Source organism: Microcaecilia unicolor, chromosome 3 (assembly GCF_901765095.1).
Source record: "Microcaecilia unicolor chromosome 3, aMicUni1.1, whole genome shotgun sequence".
NCBI lineage: Eukaryota > Metazoa > Chordata > Amphibia > Gymnophiona > Siphonopidae > Microcaecilia > Microcaecilia unicolor.
The window spans coordinates 255308755-255334119 of NC_044033.1; the positions used below are offsets into that span (position 1 = coordinate 255308755).

Consider the following 25365-nt stretch of genomic DNA (forward strand, 5'->3'; position numbering starts at 1 on the left):
CCAGAGAGGCAGCTGGAACACCAGACTGAGACTTGGAGCACTCATTGGTTGAATAGTGAGTACCATAAAAAAAAAAACATGGGAGGCTGTTGGGAAGAAACAGTGGGCTGCAAACAAGTAAATAACTGCATTGAGTACTGCAAATATGGGTGGGGATGGAATGGATTTTAAGCAGGTACAGGTATATTTGGGTTAGATTCCATTGGGGATGTGCAGGGATGGGTGAAATTTCTGTCCCCGTACAATTCTCTACTTACAAGTTTGTATGTACTAATATACTTGGGAGGGCCTTCAAAAAGTTTTAGAACTTGGAGACAGAGAAAATGATAGCAGATAAAGACCATATGGTCTGTCCGGTCTGCCCATCCATAATATCCGTTATCTCTTCCTCTCCCTAAAAAGAGATATGTGCGTGTCCCCATGCTGTCTTGAATTCAGATACATTTTCTCTCCATCACCTACACCTCCTACCCTTTCCGTAAGGAAGTATTTCCTTAGGTTATACCTGAGTCTGTTCTCTTCCACCTTCATTGTATGCCACACTCATTCCAGAGCTTCCTTTCAGTTTGAAAAACTCGCCTCCTGTATTTATTTTGTCACTTAATATACTACCTTTCAGAACCCATCAAAGTGGTTTACGAAATGCAGAGAAATGTGAGATACAAATGTAACAAATAATAATAATAAAGAGGATGGAACTTCTCTCATATGAGGAAAGGCTAAAGAGGTTAGGGCTCTTCAGCTTCGAAAAGAGATGGATGAGGGGAGATATGATTGAGGTCTACAAAATACTGAGTACTGTAGAACAAGTAAAAGTAAATCAATATTTTACTAGTTCCAAAAGTACAAAGACTAGGGAACACTCAAGAAAGTTACATGGAAATACTTTTAAAACGAGTAGGAGGAAATATTTTTCCATTCAACGAATAGTTAAAACTCTGTAACTCTTTGCTGGAGGATCTATTAACAGCGGTTAGTGTATGTGGGTTTAAAAAAGGGTTGGACAAATTCCTGGAGGAAAAGTCCACAGTGTGCTATTGAGACACACATTCTGGTCTGAACATTTATCATTTTGGTCGCTCTTCTTTAAACCTTTTCTAATTCCACTGTATCTTTTTTTAGATACAGTGACCAGAACTAAATGTAATACTCAAGTTGCAGTCGCACCATGGAGCGATACAGAGGCATTATAGTATTTTCAGTCTTATTCACCATCCCTTTCCTAATAATTCCTAGCATTCTGTTGTTGTTTTTGGCCACCGCCACACACCGAGCAGAAGATTTCAGCTAGATCATTTTCTTGAGTGCTGATCCCCAAGGTAGACCCTAGCATTGGGTAACTATGATTTGGATTATTCTTTCCAATGTGCATCACCTTGCATTTGTCCACATTAAATTTCATCTGCCACTTGGATGCCCAGCCTTCCAATTTCGTAAGGGCTTCCTGCAATATTTCACAGTCCGCATGTGTCTTAATAACCTTGAATAGTTTTGTACCATCTGCAGATTTAATCACCTCACTCGTCATTCAGATTTCCATATTATTTATAAATATGTTAAATAACACTGGTCCCAATACTGGTTCAATCATTTTTTTTCCTATTGCCCCATCAGCTTTGGAACCACTGCCCTTAGATGCGCAAAACCGCTCCGTGAAAAGTTACACTGGCTCCCAATCAACGCATTGCTTTCAAAATTTGCACCCTGGTTCACAAAATCATTTACGGTGAAGCCCCGGGATACATGACAGACCTAATCGACGTTACCAACTAGAAACACATCCGAATCAACACGAACATATCTAAACCTGCACTACCCAAACTGCAAAGGCCTTAAATACAAATCAACCTACGCATCCAGCTTCTCCTACATAAGCACACAACTGTGGAACGCACTACCAAAAGCCTTGAAAACGACATACGACCACCTGAACTTCCGGAAATCACTAAAAACTACCCTGTTCAAAAAGGCATACCCCACCAATCCAACTTAAATGCCTGACCTCTGCAACACAACAAAACTAAAGAACGTAATGGACATAACTCTTCATCTGTACGATTCCCTAATGTGGCTCTGCCACATTAACTCTATCCTACCACAGCATCACTTTGTATTTGTTCACACCGGAGCCTGCAAATGCCGCTCTGGCACTATGTAAGCCACATAGAGCCTGCAAATAGGTGGGAAAATGTGGGATACAAATATAACAAATTAATAAATTAGGTGTTCTTGCAGTGTTTCACAATCTTCTTGCGATTTAACAAGGAGTGATGGGAGCAGACAATGGAGCACCAGTAAAGAGGGAGATGGCCACATTTTGCACAATTAAAAGGCCCTCAATGAACAGGCAGCCAAGAAAAAAATAGGAAACAAGATGAGTTTGAAACAGCATCGTCAGAGTTTTTCTCGGAGGTTGTGATATGACTCCCAAGAATAAGAGAATGGCAAGAGATGAGTGAAAATTTATGAGTGCGTGAGAGCCAACGGACCTTGGTGTAGTACAGGGTCAGAATGTGCTCTGATTTTGTATGATGTTTGCGATCACAGCATTGGACATGACATCTTTCAAAAGGGCATAATTTTAGGCGACTGAATTTGACCTCAAACATCATCGGTCTCAATTCACTCCAGTTTCTTACTTCAATCAAGATATGCAAAAGTGTTAATAGCTGCTATTGTTTCATGCTTCCCAGGAAAAAAAATCATCATAGCCCAACCAGTATGCTAAATGGTTGCTAATAAATAATAAATGCTTTATTCAAAACAGCACTAACAATGATTATTTATGGACCATGCAGGTCTTTTTCTGCCATCATCTACTATGTTACTATGTAATTTACTAAAAAAATATATTGCACTCTGTCCACAATTCTGAGTGGAGTACAGGTTTACATGCACAATAATAAAAAAAAAAGCAACACAGTTCTAGCAGATATTCCTTTATTATCATGACTAGTAAAAACCACAGAAACGGGCCTTAGGCAGGCAATTCCCCCCCCCCCCCCCTTCTGCGAACCTGGCGTTCCCCCCCCCCCCCCCCGTGCCAGCGAAAACTGCCGCCACCGCCGCCGTTGTGCTACCTTCCCTTCCCGTAGGTTCTTCAATCATCTTAGAAAGTTTAACTCCGTGCGTCTGACATCAGACGCACGGAGTTAAACTTTCTAAGAAGATGATTGAAGACCCTACGGGAAGGGAAGGTAGCACAACAACGGCGGTGGCGGCAGTTTTCGGCGTTCCGGGGGGGGGGGGTCGACAGGTTTGCGGGAGGGGGGGGGGTTTCGAGGGGGCCATAGCGCGGGGGGGGGGGGTGACAGCTGATTCCGAGGCAGTAGGAGGAGTAGGGAAACACACTGCGCGTGTTTCCCTACTCCTCCCCTTGCCTTGGAATCAGCTGTGTTGACGTCAGTGACGTCCGTGCGTGTCTGCCTTGCAGACCACTTGCAGCCAGGGAGCCACGGTCCCAAGCATAGAACGTTGGAGGTGAGAATTATTATATAGAATGTAATAGTTCTCCATCAGTACTTCAGTTTATTTGTCAAATACTGAACATAAAATATAAAATAGCAAAACAATAGAGTTAGAGGTGTAGAACTGAATGATCATCATTGTTCGAGATGTTTGAATAAACCGAATTGTTAGAAAAGAAAAACAGCGTGAAGACCTTTGAGCATTTAATTCTACAGGGCTGGCACGGTGTAGGAATGCCCCTTTCCCTCTTCTTACAAGCTCTACTTTAATGATGAAATTTGTAAGTAGGTCCTCTGGACGTGTCGCACAGTCATATAGGTACGATGGGATTTAAAAAAAATGTTAAAATCAAGGTTTTAATAACTGTAAAAGGAAGAGGCAGTGTTCCACAGCATGCCAAGCTATAAGATATTGCAGTACTCTATAAGACTGAACCAAAATCGCCTATGCTGTGCCAGAAACTACCTCTTCCAGGACGAAGGGGTGTGAGGACACAACGCCAAAGGAGATTCTTGTCCTACAAACAATCTGTTATAGAAGGATTTGATGTCACGTTCCTGAGGATTGCTAATGACTTTGGGGCTTTTCTCACCCATCCCCCGTGAATTTAGTTTAAAGCTCTCTTTAGTACTTAAGCCAGTCTGTTACCGAAGACATTTCATCCCTATCTTGAATGATGGACACCATCGCCACTCAGTAGCTCTTGGAAAATCATCCCATGGTCAAAGAAACCAAAGCGCTCATGTTGGCACCATCCACGCAGCCATTCATTTAGCTCCAGGATGTGAGCTTCCCTCATTCGGCCTTTACCTTCGGCAGGAAGAATCGATGAAAACACTGCCTGTGCACCTAAATGCTTTACCTTCTGACCCAGAGCCATGAAGTCACATTTGATATGTTAGTAGGATACCTAGCACAGTATCATTTGTTCCCACATGGACTAGCAGCAGAGGATAGTGGTCATTAGTCTTGATGAGTCTAGGCAATCTTTCCACTACATCTCTAATCTTGGCACCAAACTGACAATACATGTCCCTGGACATCATGTCTCGTTGGCAGATATAAAATTTATTATAATTGGCAGATGTTTATTATATTTATTATAATTTAATTAATGTTAATTTGCTCTTAAGTTCTTGTACTGGAGATACAATATCTTTGCCCAAAAACAATTTAAACATTTGAGTTGTGTCAGGGAACTTGTGAAACCCAACTTTGGCCAGCAGTGATGATTTCTTCAGGCACAGGCAGCTCTTTGTGACTCTGGGCAAGTCACTTAACCCTCCATTGCCCCTATGTAAGCCGCATTGAGCCTTCCATGAGTGGGAAAGCGCGGGGTACAAATGTAACAAAAATAAAAAAATAAATTTCTAAACAAATTCCTTGACCATGGAACATACACATGGACTAACGTTGGGGTTGCTGCAACTAGTTTGTGGGAAGTAATTTCTCCTGCACTGAGTCCACTAATGCATGGAAGCCAGCATCGGACTGCACCCGGTTAAATGGCTTTGGCCAGCTGCAGGCTTGATTTGTAGTGGATTGGTTTTCCAATTACCCATCACTTGATCAAGAGCATGTAAAGAGATGTCAGGCTCATAAGGAAGTATCAGCAAACACGGTGTCATTCACAAAACTTCAATAATAGTTTCCCTATACTGTTATACTGTAGAACTCAGTGGTGCAGGTCATCAACCTTGAAAGTTTTATGTTAATGATTCTCATGCACCCACCTCCTCGGTCCAGTGGGTGTTCTCAAAGTGTTATATTTTATAACCATTTGAAAACATCTTTTAATAAAATTATATGATTTTTAAATGCAGAAAATTACTCATCTTTTAGATGAAAATGGCATGAAAATTTGAAAATGAATATCTGTCAAAGAATTCAAAAATAAAATAAAGGGCTTCTTTTACAAAGCCACACTAGTGATTCCTGTGTGGCAAATGAGAGGAAGCCCATAGGAATTGAATGGGCTTCCTCTCATTTAGCACACAGGAATCGCTAACATGGCTTATAAAAAAGAGGCCCAAAGTTAGCAAAAACTAATTTGTTATGGTATTATATGGCCTTAACCTACTACCAACCCAAAACTTAACACTGAACAATGACCTTACCCCCTCAGCGGAACAATTAGCTAATTATTTCAAACAAAAGACAATCAAACTCAGAAATAACATCCACATTCTAACACTAACTCAGTAAACTTCGTTCTAGAACTTGACCATTGGAATACAGACATTAAAGCAGATAGAATTTGGTCTGCATTCACACTACCTACATTATCCTAAGTAAAATATTTCTCATCACATTGCACATTAGATACATGCCCAAGTCACATACTAAAAGTAACATCTGATTGGTTCATCACCCATCTAAAAGTTCACATTTCCTTTATGCTCTCGTATGGTCATTTCCCAATTAAGGGTAACATTGTCTTAATTTCTATACCAAAATACCAACGTCTGATGTTACTAACTATAGACCAGTGGCTTCAATCCCTCAGTTGGTCAAGGTAATGGAAGGTCTGGTTATACACCAGCTCATGGAATATCTAACCTCCTTTTCTTCATAGTTCTCCATCGGGGTTTCACCCCACCTATAGCAGAGAAGGTGTCATAACTACACTCATGGCTAACTTTAGACGTGAGATCGGCACTGGTAAGAAGATCATAGTGCAAAGTTTGATATGTCCAGTGCCATTGAAGTAGTTGACCATGATATATTACTAGGTTTGCTGGATAATCTAGGCATATGTGGGGAAATTCCTTCATTGGCTTCCTAAAATACAGATCCTATCAAGTAAAATAATCAGGATTTATGTCTCCCCCTCGGGTCCCAGATTGTGGGTTGCCACAATGCTCCCCTCCCAAACAATTCAGTTTCATAAAGGCTTCTCTGAGTAGGAAACTGGAGGCATCTGGTATAAACACCTTCATCTATTCAGGTGATGTAACAATATACCTCCCCTTCAACAATGGCATGATCAATATCTCTCACTAGAACCTCAGGTGTCTCAAGTGGTAACAAAAATCTTCAGAACACTATGGAAATTAAAAAGGATAAGATTTTTTTTTCTCCAGCTAAACCTGTACTTAAATGCAATCCCTTGTTTTATCCCAAATAGATTATTGCAATGTGATTTATGCCGGCTGCAAAGAAGCAATGCTAAAAAAAGCTGCAAATAGTACAGAATACAGCAGCACATCTTATCTTTAAGATAGCCCCAATATGTGAGAGCTACCCCATTGCTTCAAAAGTTGCATTGGCTACTAATCAGAGCCTGGGTTGCGTTCAAACTATGTGGATTCATCTATTAAATACTAAATGGTATGGCTTCTCCCTACATACAGACTTTAGTTGACCTTCCTCCATGTAATGCAATACTAGGAGGATGTAACTATTTGATGCTGCACTTTCCCAGTTGCAGGAAAGTTGTTTATAAATTGATATTTACATCCGGATTCTACTATCAAGGCACCAAGTGGTGGAATTCCCTTCCAAACCATATCAAAGCCTTAAATAATTATGCAAGTTTCCATAGAATGCTAAAAACCTGCCTCTTTAAAACATTTTTACTAATGGATAATAATCAGCAACAATAAAATAAGAAATATGTTCACCCACATCCATGGTCTAAAACCCCTTTAACAAGTTTGTTCTTAGTGAGTATTGATACACGTTCTCCATTGTTATCGTCTCTTGAGATCATCAATCATGGCTTTGTTAATAATCTTCCTTGTAAACAATGCTCATAATCTCAAGTTGTTTGTAAACCACATTAAACCCGACAATGTTTGAGATAATGTGTGATATAAATGTTAATAAATAAATAAAAACTTTTAAGGTTGATGATCTGCACCCTCTGAAGTCTACAGTGTAACAGATTATTTAGGGACACTATTATTGAAGTTTTGTGAGGCTGATAAGGAAATCATCATTTGATCACACTATTTCTTAGATTTATTTTGGGTTCTCTGTCCCACACCAGCTCAACCATTTCCAGTGTTCTTGGCATTATAAGTTGACCACTTCACATGATCTTTCCAAAGCAAGTTTTTGGGCTGTAGAAAATCCAGCTTTATTTATTTATTTGTTGCATTTGTACCCCACATTTTCCCACCTCTTTGCAGGCTCAATGTGGCTTACATAGTACTGTGAGGTGTTAGCCACCTCCGGTGATGAAACAAATACAGAGTGATGTTGTTACAGAACATTGGAGAATCAAGAGATACCCAGTTGTCTTCTGCCTGAAGATATCCAATCCATCAACATGTTCAGAGAGTTATTTTCCAGCAAATCACAGAACTTTGCTAGCTTTTTGTGTGAAACCATTCTTCCTGAGAGAAACATTTCGCAACCTGATACAATGAATGCTACTAAGCCATGCAGATTACTGCAATGGTATCTATGCAGGATGCAAAAAACAACTCATAAAGAAACTACAGACCGCCCAAAACACAGCAGCCAGACTTATATTTGGAAAAACGCGCTTCAAAAGTGCCAAACCCCTCCGAGAAAAACTGCACTGGCTCCCAATCAATGAACGTATTGCCTTCAAAATCTGCACCATGGTTCATAAAATTATGTACGGCGAAGCCCCGGGATACATGACACATCTCAGACTTACCAACCAGAAACACAATCATCATCAAGAACATACTTAAACCTCCATTACCCCAGCTGCAAAGGACTCAAATACAAGTCAACCTATGCAACCAGCTTTTCCTATATAAGCACACAACTATGGAACACACTTCCAAAAGTCGTGAAAACTACATACAACCACCTAAACTTCCTAAAATCACTAAAAACCAACCTATTTAATAGGGCATACCCTACGGACCCGACTTAAATGCCTGAGCCCTGCTACACAAGAAATCAAAACTCGTAATCGGACATACCGTAACTCCTCCTCTCTATAATTCCCCAATGTGTCTGTAACACATGTGCCTTACTCTACCTCAATATCACATTGTATTTGTTCCTACCGGTCTTGGCGAACGCCATACGGTACTATGTAAGCCACATTGAGCCTGTTAATAGGTGGGAAAATGTGGGATACAAATGTAACAAATAAATCACAAAGAAACAAAATGTTTTGAGTTTCAAGTTGAGGAGTTGCCTTGGCATTTTGCATCTCATAGAGATGAGAACTTGTGGAATAGCAACAGAGAGGCATGAGAAGGTTGTGGAACCAAATGGGCACAGGTAACATTACTTATGGCACAATGGACAAATAGGGAATTAGCTGACAGTGGATTTCTGTAGATTTGACGACAATGAAGTTAAAATTAAAAATGGTTTTGGGTGATGCTTGTGTTTATATGAATTCTAAATAAAATTATTGGATGTAAGTGATGTGATTCTCTGAATGACATCAAATCATGTTTGAGCAAGATCTTGAAATCCTGGCCTAGCTGCCTCTTCCTCTCAGGGGCTGCTCCTTGTGGAATGTACCTGGCTTCTCTCTGGCTAGCAATTAAAATGGGCACAGCTTTTCCCTTTATTTATTTGTTATTACAAGTTTGTGGGCGTGTGTGCATTGCAGGTCAGGAGAGCTGCTTAGGAATCCTACCTCAGGCATCGCTGTGACCCTTACCAGAACCCCATGCAGACATGACACCTATCTATAAAACATGCATACAGCACAAACTGCTGAGGGAGGGGAGGAGTGGATTTTTTTAAAGCCTGTTTTTTTTCTAAATTGTACTCAAGGTGTCTTATCATTCACATTCACAAATGACAGCCAGCATGGTTAAAAAGTGAGATGAAGTTCAACTTTGCTAGTTTCTCTGGTCTTTGAGCAAGACCTAAATTCAATTATGAAACTGTACTTTAAAAATGCTCGAAAAACTTTTTTGGGATCTCGCTTGTGGATCTATCCAGATGTCACTAGATTTACCCAGGAAAAGAGAAGAGAGTTTCTGTTATTGAGAGACGAAGTTAAAGCTTTGGGAGCTAGCTTTTTGCTAGCCTATCCATGTAAATGTCTAATCAAATACAGTGGGGGAAATAAGTATTTGATCCCTTGCTGATTTGTAAGTTTGCCCACTGACAAAGACATGAGCAGCCCATAATTGAAGGGTAGGTTATTGGTAACAGTGAGAGATAGCACATCACAAATTAAATCCGGAAAATCACATTGTGGAAAGTATATGAATTTATTTGCATTCTGCAGAGGGAAATAAGTATTTGATCCCCCACCAACCAGTAAGAGATCTGGCCCCTACAGACCAGGTAGATGCTCCAAATCAACTCGTTACCTGCATGACAGACAGCTGTCGGCAATGGTCACCTGTATGAAAGACACCTGTCCACAGACTCAGTGAATCAGTCAGACTCTAACCTCTACAAAATGGCCAAGAGCAAGGAGCTGTCTAAGGATGTCAGGGACAAGATCATACACCTGCACAAGGCTGGAATGGGCTACAAAACCATCAGTAAGACGCTGGGCGAGAAGGAGACAACTGTTGGTGCCATAGTAAGAAAATGGAAGAAGTACAAAATGACTGTCAATCGACAAAGATCTGGGGCTCCACGCAAAATCTCACCTCGTGGGGTATCCTTGATCATGAGGAAGGTTAGAAATCAGCCTACAACTACAAGGGGGGAACTTGTCAATGATCTCAAGGCAGCTGGGGACCACTGTCACCACGAAAACCATTGGTAACACATTACGACATAACGGATTGCAATCCTGCAGTGCCCGCAAGGTCCCCCTGCTCCGGAAGGCACATGTGACGGCCCGTCTGAAGTTTGCCAGTGAACACCTGGATGATGCCGAGAGTGATTGGGAGAAGGTGCTGTGGTCAGATGAGACAAAAATTGAGCTCTTTGGCATGAACTCAACTCGCCGTGTTTGGAGGAAGAGAAATGCTGCCTATGACCCAAAGAACACCGTCCCCACTGTCAAGCATGGAGGTGGAAATGTTATGTTTTGGGGGTGTTTCTCTGCTAAGGGCACAGGACTACTTCACCGCATCAATGGGAGAATGGATGGGGCCATGTACCGTACAATTCTGAGTGACAACCTCCTTCCCTCCGCCAGGGCCTTAAAAATGGGTCGTGGCTGGGTCTTCCAGCACGACAATGACCCAAAACATACAGCCAAGGCAACAAAGGAGTGGCTCAGGAAGAAGCACATTAGGGTCATGGAGTGGCCTAGCCAGTCACCAGACCTTAATCCCATTGAAAACTTATGGAGGGAGCTGAAGCTGCGAGTTGCCAAGCGACAGCCCAGAACTCTTAATGATTTAGAGATGATCTGCAAAGAGGAGTGGACCAAAATTCCTCCTGACATGTGTGCAAACCTCATCATCAACTACAGAAGACGTCTGACCGCTGTGCTTGCCAACAAGGGTTTTGCCACCAAGTATTAGGTCTTGTTTGCCAGAGGGATCAAATACTTATTTCCCTCTGCAGAATGCAAATAAATTCATATACTTTCCACAATGTGATTTTCCGGATTTAATTTGTGATGTGCTATCTCTCACTGTTACCAATAACCTACCCTTCAATTATGGGCTGCTCATGTCTTTGTCAGTGGGCAAACTTACAAAATCAGCAAGGGATCAAATACTTATTTCCCCCACTGTACTTGGATAATAAGTACATTTTCTATGAACCTGAACAATTGAAAAGCTTTGTTGGATCAAAGAAGATTGTCAAATGACCTCTTGGATTAAGGGAAATAATGAAGTATTGACTACCTGTGGGGCGGTCTAGGTCCTATTGCTTAAATAAGAAAAATAATTTGTTTTTTGTTCTCCTCAAGTTCTTTAACTCCCCCCTAAGTGTTGGTGGTCTAAGATAGGAAAATATTGTTTCTATGGATATGAGAAATACTATTGTAATTTCTTCTGATTGATATTTCAATTCTGAGTTTTCTTTAACAAGTGTATCTTGTAATTATGTGAAATTATAAATAAAAAAAAAAAAAGTGAGATGAAGGAAGCTATTAGAGCTAAAAGAAAATCCTTCAGAAAATGGAAGGAACTGACTGAAAATAATAAGAAACAGCATAAGGAATGTCAAGTCAAATGCAAATCGCTGATAAGGAAGGCTAAGAGGTACTTCGAAAAAAAAAGATTGCATTGGAGGCAAAAACACATAGTAAAATGTTTTTTAGGTATATTAAAAGCAGGAAGCCGGCAAAAGAATCGGTTGGACCACTAGATGACCGAGAAGTAAAAGGGGTGATCAGGGAAGACAAAGCCATAGCGAAGACATTAAATTAATTATTTGCTTCGGTCTTCACCGAGGAAGATTTGGGTGGGATACCAGTGCTGGAAATGGTATTCGAAGCTGACGAGTCAGAGAAACTTATGAATTCTCTGTAAACCCGGAGGATGTAATGGGGCAGTTCTACAAACTGAAGAGTAGCAAATCTGGACGGGATGGTATTCATCCCAGAGTACTGATAGAACTGAAAAATGAGCTTGCGGAGCTATTGTTAGAAATATGTAATTTATCCTTAAAATTGAGCGTGGTACCGGAAGATTGGAGGGTGGCCAATGTAACGCCGATTTTTTTAAAAGGTTCCAGAGGAGATCGGGAAATTCTAGACCGGTGAGTCTGACGTCGGTGTTGAGCAAAATGGTAGAGACTATTATTAAGAACAAAATTACAGAGCATATACAAAAGCATGGATTAATGAGACAAAGTCAACATGGATTTAGTAAAGGGAAATCTTGCCTCACCAATCTACATAAGTACATAAGTAATGCCACACTGGGAAAAGACCAAGGGTCCATCGAGCTCAGTCAGCATCCTGTCCACGACAGCGGCCAATCCAGGCCAAGGGCACCTGGCAAGCTTCCCAAATTTACAAACATTCTATACATGTTATTCCTGGAATTGTGGATTTTTCCCAAAGTCCATTTAGTAGCGGTTTATGGACTTGTCCTTTAGGAAACCATCTAACCCCTTTTTAAACTCTGCCAAGCTAACCGCCTTCACCACGTTCTCCGGCAACGAATTCCAGAGTTTAATTATGCGTTGGGTGAAGAAACATTTTCTCAGATTTGTTTTAAATTTACTACACTGTAGTTTCATCGCATGCCCCCTAGTCCTAGTATTTTTGGAAAGCGTGAACTGACGCTTCACATTCACCTGTTCCACTCCACTCATTATTTTATATACCTCTATCATGTCTCCCCTCAGTCGTCTCTTCTCCAAGCTGAAAAGCCCTAGCCTCCTTAGTCTTTCTTCATAGGGAAGTCGTCCCATCCCCGCTATCATTTTAGTTGCCCTTCGCTGCACCTTTTCCAATTCTACTATATCTTTCTTGAGATGCGGCGACCAGAATTGAACACAATACTCAAGGTGTGGTCGCACCATGGAGCGATAAACCGGCATTATAACATCCTCACACCTGTTTTCCATACCTTTCCTAATAATACCCAACATTCTATTCGCTTTCCTAGCCGCAGCAGCACACTGAGCAGATCCGTACATTTCTTTGAAGGGGTGAACAAATGTGGATAAAGGTGAGCCGGTTGATATTGTGTATCTGGATTTTCAGAAGGCATTTGACAAAGTACCTCAAGAAAGACGCCAGAGGAAATTGGAGAGTCATGGGATAGGAGGTAGTGTTCTATTGTGGATTAAAAACTGGTTAAAAGATAGAAAACAGAGAGTAGGGTTAAATGGTCAGTATTCTCAATGGAGAAGAGTAGTTAGTGGGGTTCCCCAGGGTTCTGTGCTGGGACCGCTGCTTTTTAACATATTTATAAATGATCTAGAGATGGGAGTAACTAGTGAGGTAATTACATTTACTGATGACACAAAGTTATTCAAAGTCGTTAAATTGCGGGAGGATTGTGAAAAATTACAAGAGGACCTGACAAGACTGGGCGTCTAAATGGCAGATGACATTTAATGTGAGCAAGTGCAAAGTGATGCATGTGGGAAAGAGGAACCGGAATTATAGCTATGTCATGCAAGGTTCCACGTTATGAGTCACGGACCAAGAAAGGGATCTAGGTGTTGTCGTTGATGATACGTTGAAACCTTCTGCTCAGTGTCCTGCTGCGGCTAAGAAAGCAAATAGAATGTTAGGTATTATTAGGAAAGGAATGGAAAACAAAAATGAGGATGTTATAATGCCTTTGTATTGCTCCACGGTGCGACCGCACCTCGAATATTGTGTTCAATTCTGGTCGCCACATCTCAAAAAAGATATAGTGGAATTAGAAAAGGTGCAGAGAAAGGCGACGAAAATTATAAAGGGGATGGGACGACTTCCCTATGAGGAAAGGCTAAAGCGGCTATGGCTCTTCAGCTTCGAGAAAAGGCGGCTGAGGGGAGATATGATAGAGGTCTATAAAATAATGAGTGGAGTTGAACGGGTAGATGTGAAGCGTCTATTTACGCTTTCCAAAATTACTAGGACTAGGGGGCATGTGATGAAGCTACAATGTAGTAAATTTAAAACGAATCAGAGAAAATGTTTCTTCACTCAACATGTAATTAAACTCTGGAATTCGTTGCCAGAGAATGTGGTAAAAGGCGTTTAGCTTAGCGGAGTTTAAAAAAGGTTTGGCCGGCTTCCTAAAGGAAAAGTCCATAGACCGTTATTAAATGGACTTGGAGAAAATCCACTATTTCTGGGATAAGCAGTATAAAATGTTTGTACTTTTTTGGGATCTTGCCAGGTATTTGTGACCTGGATTGGCCACTGTTGGAAACAGGATGCTGGGCTTGAAGGACCTTTGGTCTGTTCCAGTATGGCAATACTTACATACTTATGTAGGCGACCCTCAGGGGGAGGTATGCTGGCTTCGGCCTAACCTCTGGTAAGCCTTTCCTCAACTGAGAGGTGCCCAGCTCTACCACCGGCTGCCTTTCAGGTGCTGTGGAGGACTTGCAGCTCATCTGCATATCCTTACAGCCTTCTCCGGGGTGACACCCAGGTCCACTCCGATACACTCAGGGCCTCCGCTCTAGGTGCCGCGCGCCGTTAGGCATTTTTATCTTTACATCTAATATTCCCAGTTGCTAAAGCACCTCAGTCGTTTATGGCCCCTATTCACATTATCTTCCTAGCCCTGTCCCTTTCTAATCTTTTCCCTCACCCCTACCTCTCTCCGCTACAGGAACTCACTGCCCATCCATCGACTTCATCACCTCACCTTCTCTCCTACCCTCTTCCTCCCTCTTGGCTTTTAATCTCCGTCTCTTTTTTCCCTCCATTTTGCCTTCCCCATTCCACCGAAATACCTCTCGCTTTCGATGCCTTCGTGGCCACACCTCTCCTACTCTCCTCCGCTCTCTTTTACTCCTTCTCTTACTCTCAGCCGGTGACATCAATCCCAATCCTGGCCCTCCTCACCAACTATTATCCCAACTCTACAGATCTCACCGCAACCTCTCTAACCTCATCTCTATTCCTCTACTCCCTTCCTCTTCTCTGCCCTTCTCTTGCGCCCTATGGAATGCCCGCTCTATCTGTAACAAACTCCCCTATATCCAGGACCTCTTTATCTCGCGTCACCTCCATCTGCTCGCCATAACAGAAACCTGGCTCTGCCCTGATGACTCTGCTTCAGTCGCAGCCCTCTGCCATGGCGGTTATCTTTTTTCACATACTCCTCACCCTGCTGGTCGCGGGGGCGGTGTTGGACTACTTCTCTCTCCCTCCTCCAGATTTCAACCCCTTCTTCCACCTCAATCTCACTGTTCTCCTCCTTTTGAAGTCCACTCTATCCGCCTTTTCTCTCCTCTGCCTCTTCGAATAGTGGTCATTTATCGTCCCCCTGATAAGTCCCTTTCATCCTTTCTCAGTGACTTTGATGCCTGGCTTGCCTTCTTCCATGATCCTTCCTCCCCCTCTCTCATCCTTGATGACTTTAATATTCCTGCTAATGATCCTTCCAACTCTTATATTTCCAAGTTACTCGCTTTAACATCCTCCTTTAATCTCCAACTATGCTCCACCTCCCCCACTCATCAAAATGGTCACTGTCTTGATCTTATCTTCTCCTCCAACTGTTCACCCTCTAGTTTCCTTGCCTCTGATCTTCCCCTCTCTGATCACCATCTTATAACTTTCACACTTAAATCTCCTCCCTCCCAGTCCCGTCCTATCTTATCTAATTTATCTAGGAATCTTCACGATATTGACCCTTCATCTCTATCCTCCCATGTTTCAAACCTCCTCTGTACTGTGGCACCATCCACGTCTGTCAACGAGGCTGTTTCTTCTTACAACAATACTCTATCCTCTGCCTTAGACACTCTTGCACCTTTGATGACCCGCCCTATAAGGTGTACAAAACCCCAACCTTGGCTGACTTCTAATATCCACTGTCTACGTTCCTGTACCCACTCCGCCGAACGCCTCTGGCGGAAATCTCAGGCCCTTGCTAATTTCTTACACTTTAAGTTCATGCTGACCTCCTTCCAATCTGCTCTTTTATGCGCCAAACAGGATTATTATATCCAACTGACCAACTCTCTTGGCTCTAACGCTCGACTTCTCTTCACCACATTGAACTCTCTCCTCAAGGTGCCCCCTCCCCCAACTCCCCCTTCATTATCTCCTCAGACCCTTGCTGAATTCTTTCACGACAAGGTTCAAAAGATAAACCTTGAATTCTCTACCTCGCCACCTCTCCCTCCACTAGTCCGTTGCCCTCTCTCTCTCCTTCCCCTCATTCCTTTTCCTCCTTTCCTGAAGTTACTATAGAGGAAACTACACTTCTCCTTTCTTCCTCAAAATGTACCACCTGTTCCTCTGATCCCATTCACACCCACCTTAATGCCATCTCACCTGCTCTTATTCCTTTTATCTGTCATATTCTCAACCTCTCACTTTCCACTGCAACTGTCCCTACTGCCTTTAAATATGCTGTGGTCACACCTCTCCTTAAGAAGCCTTCACTCGACCCTACTTGTCCCTCTAATTACCGACCCATCTCCCTCCTCCCTTTTCTCTCCAAATTACTTGAGCATGCTGTTCACCACCACTGCCTTGATTTTCTCTCCTCACATGCTATTCTTGACCCACTACAATCTGGTTTTCGCCCTCTCCACTCAACCGAAACTGCGCTTACTAAAGTCTCCAATGACCTATTACTGGCTAAATCCAGAGGTCTCTATTCCATCCTCATTCTTCTTGATCTTTCCGCTGCTTTTGACACTGTCGATCACAGCATACTCCTCGATACCCTGTCCTTACTTGGATTCCAGGGCTCTGTCCTTTCCTGGTTCTCTTCCTACCTCTCCCTCCGCACCTTCAGTGTTCACTCTGGTGAATCCTCTTCTACTTCTATCCCTCTGCCTGTCAGCGTACCTCAGGGTTCTGTTCTTGGTCCCCTACTCTTTTCTATCTACACTTCTTCCCTTGGTTCATTAATCTCATCTCATGGCTTTTTCTACCATCTCTATGCTGATGACTCCCAAATCTACCTTTCTACCCCTGATATCTCACCTTGCATCCAAACCAAAGTTTCAGCGTGCTTGTCTGACATTGCTGTCTGGATGTCTCAATGCCACCTGAAATTAAATATGACCAAAACCGAGCTTCTCATTTTCCCCCCAAACCCACTTCCCCACTCCCCCCGTTTTCTATTTCTGTTGATGGCTCTCTCATTCTTCCTGTCTCCTCAGCGTGAAACCTTGGGGTTATCTTTGACTCTTCTCTCTCCTTCTCTGCTCATATCCAGCAGATCGCCAAGACCTGTCGTTTCTTTCTTTACAACATCCGTAAAATCCGCCCCTTTCTTTCCGAGCACTCTACCAAAACCCTCATCCACACCCTTGTCTCATCTCATTTAGACTACTGCAATCTGCTTCTTGCTGGCCTCCCACTTAGTCACCTCTCCCCTCTCCAATCGGTTCAAAACTCTGCTGCCCGTCTCGTCTTCCGCCAGGGTCGCTTTACTCATACTACCCCTCTCAAGTCGCTTCACTGGCTCCCTATCCGTTTTCGCATCCTGTTCAAACTTCTTCTACTAACCTATAAATGTACTCACTCTGCTGCTCCCCAGTATCTCTCCACACTTGTCCTTCCCTACACCCCTTCCCGTGCACTCCGCTCCATGGATAAATCCTTCTTATCCGTTCCCTTCTCCACTACTGCCAACTCCAGACTTTGCGCCTTCTGTCTCGCTGCAACCTACGCCTGGAATAAACTTCCTGAGCCCCTACGTCTTGCCCCATCCTTGGCCACCTTTAAATCTAGACTGAAAGCCCACCTCTTTAACATTGCTTTTGACTTGCAACCACTCACCTCCACCTACCCTCCTCTCCTCCTTCCTCTACACATTAATTGATTTGATTTGCTTACTTTATTTTTTGTCTATTAGATTGTAAGCTCTTTGAGCAGGGACTGTCTTCTATGTTTGTGCAGCGCTGCGTACGCCTTGTAGTGCTATAGAAATGCTAAATAGTAGTAGTAGTAGGTCTAATAAGTCCCTGCTCCAAAACATTTACAATGTAAGTGGGTACCTGAGGAAATAAGTCACAAAGAGCATCAGAGAAGTGGAACTTACACTAGTTTCCCTAGTTCTGAGCTCATTTTATTTATCTGAGCCTCCTGTGCAGATGTCATCCTGATACAAATTAAGAATGAATACAGTACAGATATCTGAAGAACAGATTTTCAGAGCCTCGTGCAGCTGTCCTACTGAAAAAGGTAATGTGTGAATACATCACAGACAGCTGAAGAAGAAATCTTCATTAGATCTCCAAGCAAAGTGTCATATGAATAGACAAAAAGCACAGACAAATGAAAAGTGGATCTTCATTGGAGTCCAGTACAGATATCACACTGACAAACGTAAAACAGGAATACAGCACAGACAGCTGAAGACTAGATCTTCATCACAGGCTGCTATAGGTATCACACTGATATGTGTAAAACACAAATATAGCATGGAAGCTGAAGAGCAGATTTTTATCAGAGTCATGTGCTTGTGTCATACTGATAAAGGTAAAGCATAGATACAGCACAGCCCCATGCAGGTATCACAGTGATACAGATAAAGCATGAATATAGCACAGAGAGATGAAAAACAAATCCCATGCAGGTATCATGCTGATTCATGTAAAGCATGAATACAACACAGACACTGAAAACTGGATCTTCACCAGAGCCTCATGTAGGTATCACATTGATGCTCCAAAAGTGTAATTATAGCATGGACAGTGAAGAGAGAGCTCAGGGACAGCAATGAATCATTCCTTTTCTAGGAGAACAGGTGGAAATGCTTGTTCCATAGGGACGACTCAAAAGACCTGAGCTGTTCTTGTAATTCTTGCTTTCACTGTGAGGCTTGATCTTATTACAGGAGTTCTGCTTAGTGGGTGCTCCTGAACCTGAAAATCCAAGAGGAATCTCCACCCTCACCCCCCCCTTGCAGGACTTGAGTGATTGCACGCAGGCATCTGACATGAAATTGTGGCTGATGTCAGTGCCAGGTGTATTCCTGTGTCACTGGCTTCAGTTACATGCCTAAAGATAACTGCTCCTGTTCTCAGGCGATGTCCTTGAGTAGGGTATTCTAGAGAGACGGGGAAGCCTCCCTCTTCCCCAAAAGTGCATGGGATTGCTTAAAACACTGGATGCCTGTGGTGGAGTAGAAAGGATGCTGGTCTCCATACTGGCCACCTGAGTCTACATGATCTCTGCAGTGTTCATGTTGGCTTGCAGGGTTACCCAGAACCAGGCCACAGAACAGGGGACTGGAGCCCCTCCCCTCCCCCCTCTCGATTTTGCGGGTTGATCTGTAGCTCTATACAGCTGAATCTTGCCTGAGACCCTGAGGAAAAGGGGTGGGGGTGGTTTTCTGCCTCTACCCTGGGAGCCCCTGTAGTAATCTGAGCCTGGGTTTCACCAGCCAGCCTTCGCTGTACTATTAATAGATGTTCCTACCATCATAGGATTTTGGATGCCAGAGAAAGTTAAGGAGGCTTTCTCTGTGACAAGAAGTGGGGGGGGGGAGGGGGAAGAGGAGAAGGACCCTTTTCTCAGGTTAACACTAGCTAAAGTAATGTGGTTCTGGTATTGGTCTTTTTATTTGACTAAATACATCTCTTAGAGCTGAGGGGTCCCCGTAGCCCACCTGGTCCTAGGCCTGGCAGCTCCGGGATGCCTTTGGGCTGCAGTGTCTATCTGAGCTGGACTCCCGAGATGTTTTCTGCCTTTCATTGTAAAGATTTGCTTAGCATAATTTGGGGCAAGCAGCCGAGAACCTGGAAAAAGGGAGCTAGGCCTGTATCTCTGAATTTTCCATCTTTTTCTATGTCTCTGGGTGTGTGTTTGCAGAGGAAGAGCAGATGCAAGGAAGCTACAGGAGGATGGGGAGGAGAGAGCGGTCCTCCATCCCTTCTTGTCTCTGCTGATCTGCACCTGCTAATCCCGCCCTCTGTCCCCCCTCCCCAGCTGGAGGGGAGGGGGATCACGTGATTGCTGGAGTAAAAATGGCAGCTTTGACTGAGCCTCTGGGTCTGGAGCGAGGTAAGGGATATGCTTTGAAAGGTACCCGCTGATGCTGTGAGGTTGAAGGGAGAGGGAGGGAATGTGTAGTTCAGGCTGTGTTTCTTCACCACCCTGAGATGCTGGTGGAACAGATGTCTAGGGATGGGGCACCCCAGAGAGAAGCTCTTCCTCTACCTCCTCCTCAGTGACAGGGATAGGTCTGAAAATTCCTCTCACCCCTCCTCCTGCTTCTGACTTTAAGCAAACCACTTAAACCTATATGATATTATCTTTTGCTATTTTCCCGCACCTGTACACTTCGCTCTGATGCATTCTCTGGTATTATCCATCCCTGCACACTCTGCTCCATGCTACAGTATCTGCATTTTACTGGTCTCCTCTGGTATTTTCAGCCCCTGCACCCTGTATTTTACTGGAGTCTGCTCTTGTATTTTAAGCTTCTGTGCTCTCTGTATTTCACTAGAGTCTCCTGGTATTTTCAGCCCCTGCACTCTATGCTGTCCTGGATTCCCTTTGATAGTTTCAGCCCCTGCACTTTCTCTGTTGCTCTGGAGTAAAAGTGGGGACCTGTTCCTAGCTGCTGCAGCACCAGGCTATAATTCAAGAGAAGTTTTGGGTAGAGAATGACACGGGGACAGTGACCTGCAGTAACCGTGGGGACGGGGACAGAGTCTGCAGGGACGTGGTGGGGACAGATCCTGCGGTGACGGGGACAAACTTTGTCCCTGTGTCATTTTCTACTTTGAAGCCTGTTAATGAATTGGACTGTTATTTACGTTTGAGTAATGCAGATGATAATATTTTGATTTTTTAGGAAAAACAGTCAAACATGCTGGCCAAAACTAGCAAAATTTGCTGCTACCAGCACATCTTCTATTGCAGGAAGGACTGTGGAAGACAGGAGAGCTAGACTGAATCCTGAGATTGTTAATGACTTAAAATCATAACAGTACTTCACAGGGCATATTTCTCCCCTCTAGGGCATACAGAACGGGTTGTATTTTGTACCCCTGGACATTTTAACAGGGTGGATTAGGATTCCTTGGGGTAGTAGGTCAGCTATTGTTGGGGCTGGAAGGGTAGAGGGTGGTGGTGGTGGGAGGGTTTATTATAGTTGCTCATTGTTATTATTGTTTTCTGTTATTTATAAACAAAAACTACACAGTATATTCCTTTTTATACGTTAATAAAAAGATTTAAATATAAAATCATAAGTGTTAGAGGCTTCTGCAGATGAGGACAGAGTCCAAAGGGATGGGGTGGGGACATGGATAGAACCTGGGTGGACGGGGTGGGGACAGAGACAGAGCCTGCGGGGACGGGGTTGGAGACAGAATCTGTGGGGATGGGGTGGGGACGGAGACAGAACCCACGGGGACGGGGTGGGGACAGGGACAAACTTTGTCCCCATGTCATTCTCTAGTTTTAGGCCCCTAGATCAGACCTCCTGTCTGTTCCTGGCTCTATGTGGGCCTGACCAAGTCACCTCATCTCCCTGGTACGATCGATCATTAAATTAACTGATTTCTGTTTGCTTTAATCAGATTTTGGTGTTTGACAAATGTACCAGCTAAAGAAAACCTGGTGGGTGCCATGTGTCCCAGATGCTGAAATTCGTTGTATGGGTGAATGGAGGAAACAATGGGTCCTGGCTTTCTCTGAGCCGCCTGTTGGTCATTAAGACGGGTTCTCAATACATCTGACCTGCAGCTCTGTCCCAGTACTGTCATCCCACACTGTAGCATGACTTCTCAGGCTGCTGCTGGACACCCCACTTGTAGATCTGTAGAGAAACTGCCTCTCTATACTGGAGTACCCTGAACGGTGTCTCTTTCTCAGGTATTTGGGTTCTCCTGGAGCACTCTCTCTCTCTTTGTTGTGTTTGCAGATGTATCCCGGGCGATTGAACTTCTGGAGAGACTGCAGCGGAGTGGAGAGCTTCCCCCTCAGAAGCTCCAGGCCCTGCAGCGCGTCCTGCAAAGCAAGTTCTGCTCAGCCATACGTGAGGTAAGGCAGGGGGCAACCCCCCCCCCCATCATACTCACACATATGCTTCTGTGCTGTGACCCTCATTCCCTTCCCACTCAATGCACACACACACACAGAGGCTTCTCTGCCGTGACCTCTCCCCTATTTCTTTCTTTGTCCCCCTCTATAGTCTACAGTAACTGGTCACCCCTTGCCTCTGAAGGTGAGAAGGGGTGATCTCTCATCTCGCCCACCTTCAGGGCCACTTTTGAACCATGTGCCTGACTTGTTTTGTCCTATATGGACAGAAGCACTGCATCTATGTCTTACAAGCCCCCCTTTCCTCAGCCCTACTGGCTTTGAAATATCTTACTAAATTCTCTCCATGGGGAACTGGATGCAACCCTCCTGTGATGAGGGACACAGTCCTCTCTCTCTCTGTACCCCATCCTTCACTCCCTCTCTCTGTACCCCATCCTTCACTCCCTCTCTCTTTTGTCACAGGTCTATGAACAGCTGTACGACACCTTGGATATCACAGGCAGTGCGGAAATCAGGGCTCATGCCACCGCCAAGGTACATTTATCTCTACTGTTCTCATATGGACCTTCAGGGATAGTGGGGCACTCTCAGAAAAGTGCCAAATGGTGTGGTGGTGACGGCACCCTGCAGGGAGGGTTTCAAGGCCCATGCCTGCCTAGGATCCTTAGAACCCGGGGCCCTCCTGCACGGAGGAAGGTTGGGCCTCTTTTCACACTCTCTCTTAGTGGGAGGTTTAAATTCCATCAGAAGACCATGTGGTACCCTATATTCTCTGTTGATGTCAGGCCTATTGGATTAAAGTGTTTTCTCTTTTTTTGTGTTGAAACACTCGGTATCCCTGACAGTGTGTATCCATCAGCTTTTCCCATTCCCTGTAGTGATTAATAAATCTTTGAAATTAAGTGAACTTGCTTGTCCTGTAGGCCACAGTCGCAGCGTTTGCAGCCAGTGAAGGCCATGCCCACCCCAGAGTTGTGGAGCTCCCCAAGACGGATGAGGGACTTGGTTTCAACATCATGGGGGGCAAGGAACAGAACTCCCCCATCTACATCTCTCGCATTATTCCTGGGGGTGTAGCAGACCGCCACGGAGGTCTGAAACGAGGAGACCAACTCTTGTCTGTCAATGGAGTGGTGAGTATCAGAATCCTTAAGGTATCAGGGGTGGAGAGAAATATGGAGCAAAAGGGGTGTTGGTAGTTTTTTGTGATGCAGCTAATGTTGGTCACAGTGACTAGACTCTTGGTGAATAGTGATTTGTTGGGGCCTCGGCCATCAGCATTGATGGGTGGTGATGTGATAGGGGTCTATGTGGTAAACCTTGATGGGTGGTGATGCTGTGGGGGCCTCAGTAGTGAGCCTTGATGACTGGTGATTTGATGGGGCCTTGATGGTGATGTCTTGAGGAATCTCACTGTTGAGCCTTGATGGATGAAGATGTGATGGGGGTCTCCGTGGTGAGTCTTGATAGGTGGTGATGCTGTGAGGGCCTCAGTGGTAGCCTTGATGGCTGGTGATGTAATGGGTGATGATATGATAGGGGTCTCGGTGATGAGCCTTAATGGCTGGTGATGTGATGGGGCCTTGGTAGTGATGTCTTGAGGGTCTCACTAGAGAGCCTTGATTGATGAAGATGTGATGGGGTCTCTGTGGTGATGGGTGGGGATGCTGTGGGGGCCTCAGTAGTGAGCCTTGATGGCTGGTGATGTGATGATGGTCTCACTGGTGAGCCTTGATGGATGAAGAAGTAATGGGGGTCTCCATGGTGAGTCTTGATGGGTAGTGATGCTGTGGGGGTCTCAGTGGTGAGCCTTTAATGGCTGGTGATATGATGGGGGTATCAGTGATGAGCCTTGATGGCTGGTGATGTGATGGGGCCTCGGTGGTAATGTCTTGAAGGTCTCACTGGTGAGCCTTGTGGTGGTCTCCGTGGTGATGGGTGGTGATGCTGTAGGGGCCTTGGTGGTGAGCCTTGATGGGTGAAGATGTGAAGGGAAGCGTGGTGCTAAGCCTTGATGGCTGCTGATGTGATAGGGGCCTCAGCCTGAATTTCTGTATCAAACTGAGGAGAATATTGTGGTCGCCCTAATTACGTCATGCTGGAGTCTTGTCCCTTCTTCCCCCTGTACAGAGTGTGGAAGGAGAACAGCATGAGAAAGCAGTGGAGCTGCTCAAAGCAGCTCAGGGTACGGTAAAGCTGGTGGTACGCTACACGCCAAAGGTTTTGGAAGAGATGGAAGCCAGATTTGAGAAAATGCGGACAGCTAGACGCCGGCAGCAACAGAACAGCTACTCGTAAGGGGCATGCGCGTTTCATATCCCATGTTCATGTTTGCAGACTAGAAGGAAACTGATAATCGACCACAGTCTGTTACCCCCAGTGTCTCCAGTCCTCTCCTGTGGTCTTGTCACTGAGAAGTGGCAAATTGTGGGAGAGTTCACTCCTGTTTCTATGTGACATCAATCACTCTTCTGTAGGAAAAGTAACACAGCTACCCAATCAGTTCATTTTATTACTGCTGTCACCCAGTTGCCATTTTCCTTACATAGCAATCGCTTGGGATTTTTTGGGACAAACACCTTGTACAGGTTTGAACTGTGAGGCCTGATTTTCTCAGAGACTCTCTCCTTACCTGTCTGACCTCTTCAAACCCAAGTTTATACCAGTTCCTCATCCGTAGAAGTCACTCAGTCTAACAATCTTGTTGTCAGGCTTCTTCTTACATCCTTGTGACTGTGAGGGTCTGTCCTGCAGGTTTCTTGTCCCCCTCATATTGCTCATCACATTGACAGCAGTTTGTCTTCCTCTCTCCTACAGGTCGCTGGAGTCCAGAGGTTAATCACCTGAGTCCACCATCTCCTTCAGCTCCTGTGATTTGTATAGATGGATATGTATTTATTTATGAACTGGTCGCCCTCTGGTCTGCACGCTACCTCTCCTTCTCTGTGTCCTACGGACAGACATGCTCGCACATGCCTGCAGTCCGGGACACACCCCTTCTCTTGTGAACATTATATGTTTCTGTGTCTTGTAATCGATCACATATGTGTGCACTTCTGTACTAGACTAAACACCCCAAATGTTCTGTGTACACGTCACCTTCCTCATCTGACTGAACAACCACAGACGCACGCCCAGTCAGTCCATTGGGTATGGCCCTGCAGTTTGGCCATCCCTGGGGTCTGCTCCACCTCACCGGCACCACTAAGATATGCTGACTCCCTCCCCCAGCTTGTTTTCGGGTGGGGTGGAAAAGTCACCCAAGGCCTCCAGACATGTGAAAAGATAATGGAGCCGAGCCTGGGTTTCCTGCAGCCCAGAGTGCAGAAGCTGCCGAACCAGGGATATGATTGTTACTGGAAGCTCCTTTCTAGGGCTGGTGCCTGCATAGAGTGATGTATCTCCGTTAAATGTGTCCCCAATAAACTATTCACCACGGA

At 44.3% G+C, this 25365-nt stretch overlaps 1 protein-coding gene across 2 annotated transcripts; it reads left to right on the forward strand.

The window, feature by feature from the left end:
* The first annotated feature begins 36 nt into the window (after positions 1-36).
* Positions 37-25365, forward strand: LIN7B (lin-7 homolog B, crumbs cell polarity complex component). Of its 2 annotated transcripts, none has more exons than XM_030197950.1 (7): positions 37-55; positions 19742-19933; positions 21804-21922; positions 22388-22459; positions 22849-23058; positions 24056-24219; positions 24743-25365. In XM_030197950.1, the coding sequence occupies exons 2-7, from the start codon at positions 19897-19899 to the stop codon at positions 24762-24764; spliced, it is 624 nt and encodes a 207-aa protein (XP_030053810.1). In that variant the 5' UTR covers positions 37-55; positions 19742-19896; the 3' UTR covers positions 24765-25365. The 2 variants fall into 2 exon arrangements, with proteins under 2 accessions (XP_030053810.1, XP_030053809.1); XM_030197949.1 differs by lacking the exon at positions 37-55 and adding an exon at positions 19454-19625.

What these genes read in the sequence shown, in the direction of transcription:
- LIN7B (XM_030197950.1), top strand. Translation starts at nt 19,897, where the DNA reads ATGGCAGCTTTGACTGAGCCTCTGGGTCTGGAGCGAG. An exon ending in TCTGCTCAGCCATACGTGAG is followed by an intron (nt 21,923 to 22,387) that starts GTAAGGCAGGGG and finishes CTTTTGTCACAG; the next exon opens with GTCTATGAACAGCTGTACGA. An exon ending in TCTTGTCTGTCAATGGAGTG is followed by an intron (nt 23,059 to 24,055) that starts GTGAGTATCAGA and finishes CCCCCTGTACAG; the next exon opens with AGTGTGGAAGGAGAACAGCA.